The following is a 7,145-nucleotide window of genomic DNA, read 5'->3' as shown; positions in this document are numbered from 1 at the left end:
AATAATAAAGCTTAATAACCATATGCCATAGAAAACAGTTGTGGTATTAAGGTAAAACTAAATATTTTCTAATCTTGACTGTTTATAAAATATATTGTAATAAGTGAGCTACAAGTTTTAAACTATTTCAAAAGCGTAAGTTATATTTAATTTATTATAAATAATGATAAATAACTTCTTTTATTAGGCATATGAAATTAATTTATGGAATACGTATGCTATCTATAGAGATTATGATAGAGATGTATGGAGTAGAGACCATTGAAATGGAGGAAAATAGAAGATAATCATGAAATCACAGATTAATGAGCAAGAAGAGTGAAGAGCGATTCATCCATGATCATCCATGATTCATCTATGACAATTCATATTTGCATGATGTACGGTATGTATGTACATCAGCCAAATTTTGTTTTTCTTAGTTTTATATATTTTATCAGTTTGATTAAGACATGTTTTTGATGAGAGGGGCAAAGGATCTTATGAGTTGTTACATCAAAAAAGTTAGAAATGAGCACAGAAACATTTAGGATAAAATTTCTAACCTCCAAAAATTGTTTTTGTTGTTTATCTACTAGAAATTTAAGTAAATATCCTTTACGGGTAATATGAATGAAGTAAAATTATGTTGTTATATTTTCAATATGCATTTTTAGAGCTGTGTTAAAGTGTTTCTTAATAATAGTGATGTGCTATATTTTTCTATTGGCCCCAGCAATTTTCAATTAGAAGACGATGAGTTGGGAATAAGTTCCTTATATGCAAATGTGCTTAATCTGAGAGAAAATGATTTAGTAGAAATGTGCATAGTAAATAACGTTTCTGCTGTAAAATCGTTGACATTGTCAGCTACATGTGCTGATGACTATGAAGTTTTGGTCAGTATTAAAAAGACATTTTGTGAAGGAAAATTAAAATACTTCTTGTAGGAATTATTAGCAGAGAGTGTACAAAATACTCTTTTAAATCACGTCACAGTAGTTAATAAAAATCAAAAGGTTATCATATGGGTTTCTCCTTTTTTACATGTTAATGTTAATATTGGTTTGTTTGTTAATAATTAAATATCAGTACAAGTTACTGATGCTTATATTTTAGATGAAGTGCGTCCTACCTCTCCTGGTCATTTAGAAAATCTTACAGAAGTTATTATAAAACCACCAACTAAAGTTAAAACTGATATTACAGAACATAATAATATGTCTGTGTTTGATATGTTCCAGAGTAGGGTTCCTTTAACAAATTCAGAATATGTTTTTAATAAGTTTAGTAAAGAAATAGAGCCCCAGGTTTTTAGATTGCATCCTTTAGACGATCTGAAAAAAGTTTTTGGTGAAATCCCTAATTCTGACCAGTACTTCAATGTTTTTATTAGACAAAAAGATTTATCAGGGTTACTAAGAAAAACTGCAAGTGGTAAAGTGGACAAGTTATTTCTTTTAAAAGTAATTGTACCACCTTATGTTTCTGTCCAGGGTTTCATTGCTGAAAATTTGCAAGTAGAGACTGTGAGGGTTCAATTAATAGTAATACAGGATTTTTTTAAAACAGAAATTGATTTCGAGTCTTGTGATTTCTCAGTAATGTTTTGTCACCAAAGTTTATTTAAAAATTTTAAGTTAAAAGTAGGTTCAAAAGTGATATTATATAGCCAATTACGTGATACATCTTCTGTAGATAGCATTATTATTCTTACAAAATCAGTTTATTTGAATGATGTGGAGGAAATGCTTAAATATTACCTGGCAAAAAACTGCAAACAAGGACCCGTGCTTTTAAACGCAGACTTCCCTTTTCAATTGGATGACAAAAATATGGTTTGTGCTTTAAAATTTGAACCATCGTCCAAAAGTTATTGTATTCTGGATAGTGATAATATAAGAAAAATAAAATATACTGTTGTTGAGAAAGAAGTAGAAATTATAAGAAATGAATCAGAAGAACAATTCATTACGTTTAATGAGTTAGATGTTTGCACAGAAGTTGGAAATTATCGCCAAATCTTTGAAAATGTTTGTAATATACTACAAAAAAGTTTAAACCGTAATTCCTACGAACTTGAAGGCATTGTTATATCTGGTAGGTGCTGATAGTAAATATTTTTTTGAGATGTTTTGCAAAAAAATATTACTATTACTTTACTTTTTTATATTAAAAAAAGCATTGATCTTTAAACAGAAGTAACTAATATTTGTTTAAATTTCCTTTTGACTCAATCTTATTAGACGTTTCAGCGTTTGCCATAAAAGGAAATACGTGTTTTCTTTTTCATTTAAGGAAAATCTGGTTCTGGCAAAACAACTCTTCTTAATTTAATAAAAAACAAGTTGTCTGATTCTCCGTTTCGATTACATTTTGAAATCGTAAATTGTGGTACCCTCAAAGGAAAAACTCTGGATTCCTTATCACGTATGTTGTACTGTAATATAGTAAGAGCAATATACTTTCAACCATCAGTCATCCTTCTTGATGATCTGAACGCTATTTGTGGCAAAGTTGAACGAGAAATACAAACGCAAGAATCGGTTGTTGTTAATAGGCAAGATCATAAAATTCATATACAGTTGGATTTTTATTAATTGTCGTTTTTCTAGATCTAGTGAAATTGTTAGGGATTTGTTAAACATTTATTTAACGCATAATCAGATTCAAGTAATTGCAACATGTGAAAATATTACTCAAATAAATGAGTACATCCTGCCTGCTAGAGGAAAAAGAGTTTTGTGGCATCCATTTAAAATAGAAGATCTGAATCAGGTGACCATATTAAAAATACAAAAAGAAAAATACGATTTGTAATATAAAATAAAGTCGAGAGTTGCTAAATAATTAATCAAAATTAATTAATATACAAATAAGTGAAAATGATGATCAATTTACTGCCAGTGATGATGAAGAACTATTTGGAATTCGGTTTTCAAAATTTCTGAGGAAAAATTATCCTTTCAACCAGAACTCTCTTTGAATGGATAGACATGCATTAATTTTTTTTATATTTATATACGTTTATTTTGTTAATTGTAGATGTTTGTTACATATTAAACATAAAACATTCGTTAACGTTAAAATATAGAAATGCACTGTCGTCCGTTTTTTTCTTTAATAAGTTCTTATTTTTTTTTTAGAGTGATAGGCTCTCTCTCCTGCGTTTCTTATTTTCAAACAAAACTAACTTAGACGTGGTCGATTTGGAAAAATATACGTCTCAAATGGACGGTTTTGTAGTTCAGGATCTGGTGGATTTTACAAATAAAGCAATTTTTGAGTCTATTAAAGAAGGTACATTGAAAAATAAAGTTCTTATTTAAATTATTATAACGTTACAAATTATTATATAGTACAGTAAAAGTCGTAAAACATAACAGATTTACTTAAATTTTAATTAATTTATAAAAGTATAATGATAAGCTAGAATGAACTTTTTGCATCTCGAACTTCGTTATCAATTCATTTTTTTTAAAAATGAAATATTAAATGATTAATTTCAATGTTTTAATTTTTTGTTGTTTCAATTGGTTTCTGAAATTCGTTGAAGTTTAGTACACTAAAAAAGCTAGGCAAATTCTATCTAATAGGTGTTTCTAAAAAAAAAAATAAGACATGTATTTTATATTACTTTTCTCTTTTCTAGGATGTTCGCAAGTATCTTCAATTCATTGTGATAATGTTTTTTCCAATTTTTCTCCGGTTTCTTTACAAAATATTAATACCCATAGTTTTGGAGATAAAGACTTTTCTGATGTGGGTGGTTTAGAAGATGTTAAAACAATTCTCATAGAAAGTCTTCTGTGGCCTTTACAGGTATAGTATAATTATGATAATTTAATATATTGGTAATACATTTCTTATTTTTTTAGTATCCTCATTTGTTTGCCTCTGCTCCCCTTCGTCTTCAGACTGGAGTACTGCTATATGGGCCTCCTGGTACAGGAAAGACTTTGGTAGCTGGAGCTGCAGCCAAACATTGCAATTTAAGATTAATAGCGATAAAAGGTCCAGAATTACTTTCAAAATACATTGGAGCTTCTGAACAAGCTGTAAGACAAATTTTCGAAAAGTGTGTGTGCAGAGAAATAGTTATTCTGTGAAAATAAACGCTTCTTTTTTTTTCTTTTAGAGCTCAAAGTGCCAAACCTTGTATCCTATTTTTTGATGAGTTTGATAGTTTTGCTCCAAGGTAAAATTTGTATCTTTCTTATTTTCAGTGTGTTGCTTTCAAATTTGCAATTGGTAAAGAAACACTAAGTTTAAATGCAAAATAGGTAAATTGGTTTTGTTTATCGAGTACTGTTTTTTTTTTCAATTTTTAAAATAGAAGAGGTCACGATAGTACAGGTGTAACAGATCGAGTTGTTAATCAACTGCTAACACAGTTAGATGGCGTTGAAAGTCTGAGTGGAGTTTGTGTTTTGGCTGCTACTTCTAGACCCGATCTTTTGGATCCCGCGCTTCTTCGACCGGGTCGGTTAGACAAACAAATTTTTTGTCCGTTTCCAGATTCAGTAAGTTATAATACAATAACATCTAACGAGTTAGTGGATAAGATTGTTAACTTAATATTAGTAATCGCTAATCTGGACCAAATCGGTCTATAACAAAAACATTTGTTTAAAGCACCCATTTTGTATAAAATAACTAAACAGTTAGATCTTTATATGGGGAAGCTTTTTACTTGCGTATAATTAACGAAAAATAGACTTTATCCGGACATTATAATTTAAATTTCAGCACCTTAGGTGACCCCCCTTCTTTTTCTGCATAAATATTTTATAGATAGTCACGTATGCAATTCGTAGGCAAGTATTTAATTTCAAAATTTAATTCGTTGTAACTTCTGCAAAAATTTATATTTTGGGTTGTATAATTACTTACAAGGATGAAATGTCACAACGAAAAAATTAGTCTCTATTGAATGGTTGAGTGGTTGATTAGAGAAAGACATAAAGTAATAGCAAAGTATGTACAGCAATTTTTTTTCTTAAGGCAGCAAGATTAGCAATTTTAAAAGCTCTTTCAAAATCTGTAAAATTTGCTAACAACGTAAACCTATCAGAAATTGCTAATTTAGCAGAAAACTATTCAGGAGCTGATCTGCAGGGCGTTTTATGTACAGCACATCTAGCAGCTGTCGAAGAAGCCATGGGACACGATAAGGTTTGATTTTTTTTATTTATTTCTATTTATAGTTTTATTAAAGTAATTTTCGTTAGTAAGAAGTAGGGTCGTTACTTCGAAGAATGGTTGGACTTTCACTCTTTCCTATTCTCTTTCCAATCTTCGCATTTCCTGAAAACCAAAATATTCCACACCCATAACTGTTTCCTCTGCCCCTTTACTCCTGTTTCTGCTTCTAGTATGTCTGTGATTATTTTGGGTCTACAGTTTTTTTCATCGACACTTCTACTTTTTCGTCTCCAAAGTACATATAATAAATTCATTTTTTTTACTTTTCTAATTCGAACTGACGTATATTTTTGGTTATTTTAACTTCTTTATAGATTTTTACTTTTTGCAATATCAGATGCGAAATGCATTTATAGTTGCTTTTCTTTCTTTGTTAAAGACTTTCATTCCCTTCTGTTATTTACTTGCTGTTTTATTTTATTCATAATTACTTATCGTACAGTTTTCTTAAGAGCCGCTCCTTGATAAAACGTTACGCTTGATAATTACTAATTAATAACGCGCAAACTAGGCATTTAAGCGGCTGATTGATATCTAGATGACTTTGTAACGTGCAACGTGTTACTAATATTCTACGTTGTGGCTCTAACGTAAATTACTTCCATAATAATAGGCGTTCTACCATAAAATCTCATTAGGGAGCATAATGAATGGGACGGTTCAATAATCTGTGAAAATACGGCAGACCATAACGTTACAATTTGAATTGCACAGGATAGACTTACACACTATGGAGGGTAGTACATATGTATGTACAATAATAAAATAAAACACAAAATTGGAGTACTTATAACTTTATCTTATTTTTTTTAAGATATATGTTATGAGTAAAGTACGTCGTTGGAAAATGACCACTGCTAGCCTTGGTCAGGGGTGAACGCATAAAATACTTTCGGGGGTGGGGGGTTCATAAAAAATATTTAAAAAGTTACTTTTCTAGAATTGCATTATACGTCCAAATTTGATTGTTAAATTCTATGTAGTTGTAGTAGGTATATGAAAATTTACGTACCTTCTATCAACAAATTACTGCAAATTTTTCGTACATTTTGGGGGGTGGTTAGAACCCCCAAAATCCTCCCTTGCGTTCGTGCCTGACCTTATTTGTTCAAAAACGACCATTGCTAGTTGTGGTCGTTTGAAGTATAGTATAAAACGACCACGATTGTCGATCTATTTTATTTTCAAAATGACCTTTGCTACTATCACTATACAAAGTCCGCCTAGCCTTCCTCCGGGTTTTAGCACAGCATCAGGAGTTTCTTTTAATTATTTTAACCTCATATAATATTACTATTTCATTACTATTAATTACACAGTAATATTTAAATGATTGATTATGAATACCTTATTTAAATTTGAAAAATAAATTTTTCGTGAAGAATTTTAATTGCCTCGACCAAAGCTTATCTAGACTAGAGCAGTGATTTCCAAAATATGCTCCGCGGCTACTCGGAGCGCCGTGGTGTCATAAGGGTGCCACGAAATATTCAATTAAACAATTCGGAAATTTGTGTATGCTGATAATATTCCAAGGATTTAGCAACTTTCGGGTTTTCCAATTTTTCAAGAGTCAAAAATTTAGAAAAAATCGTATCAATTAAAGGCGTCGCGGAAAAAATCCGATTATTTAGGGAATCGCAAACCGAAAAAGATTAGGAAATTCTAATCTAGTGTATGCAAAAGATTACTCTAGATCAGGGCTGACCTCAAATTATTTTTACGGCCCTCGAGTACATTTTACTATGAATAAATTTATGTTACTAAATTAATATTATTGATGTTGTTGCTAAACAATTACGGCCACAATGTTATCATTAATAAATTACGAATATTTTAGAGTTTTACCTTTAGTATAACTAAATATTTTTTGATTAACATAAACTGACTACATTTATAAATTTTCTTGAACCCCGAAATGTTTGATGAAGAAAATATGGCCCGCGGGCTATGATAAGTTG

The 7,145-nt window shown here is 30.3% G+C and overlaps 1 protein-coding gene across 7 annotated transcripts in view; it reads left to right on the top strand.

Moving 5' to 3' along the window:
• Nucleotides 1-31: 31 nt before the first annotated feature.
• LOC108736608 (peroxisome biogenesis factor 1-like) overlaps nt 32-7,145 on the top strand; it is a 9,931-nt gene continuing 2,817 nt past the window's right edge. For 2 of the 7 annotated variants that reach the window (XM_025978111.1, XM_025978109.1), the window contains exons 1-12: nt 392-603; nt 657-878; nt 930-1,044; nt 1,099-2,079; nt 2,278-2,539; nt 2,595-2,757; nt 3,126-3,279; nt 3,632-3,801; nt 3,858-4,057; nt 4,118-4,177; nt 4,316-4,502; nt 4,984-5,154. In XM_025978111.1, coding sequence (XP_025833896.1) covers nt 511-603; nt 657-878; nt 930-1,044; nt 1,099-2,079; nt 2,278-2,539; nt 2,595-2,757; nt 3,126-3,279; nt 3,632-3,801; nt 3,858-4,057; nt 4,118-4,177; nt 4,316-4,502; nt 4,984-5,154 — 2,778 coding nt within the window. In that variant the 5' untranslated portion in view covers nt 392-510. The other 5 variants (XM_025978110.1, XM_025978112.1, XM_025978113.1 and 2 more) reach the window with 5 other exon arrangements.

Source organism: Agrilus planipennis, unplaced genomic scaffold (assembly GCF_000699045.2).
Source record: "Agrilus planipennis isolate EAB-ADULT unplaced genomic scaffold, Apla_2.0 scaffold108, whole genome shotgun sequence".
In the NCBI taxonomy this organism is placed as follows: Eukaryota; Metazoa; Arthropoda; class Insecta; order Coleoptera; family Buprestidae; genus Agrilus; species Agrilus planipennis.
Note: the sequence above shows the minus strand (reverse complement) of the source record. Positions and strands in the feature narration are given on the sequence as shown.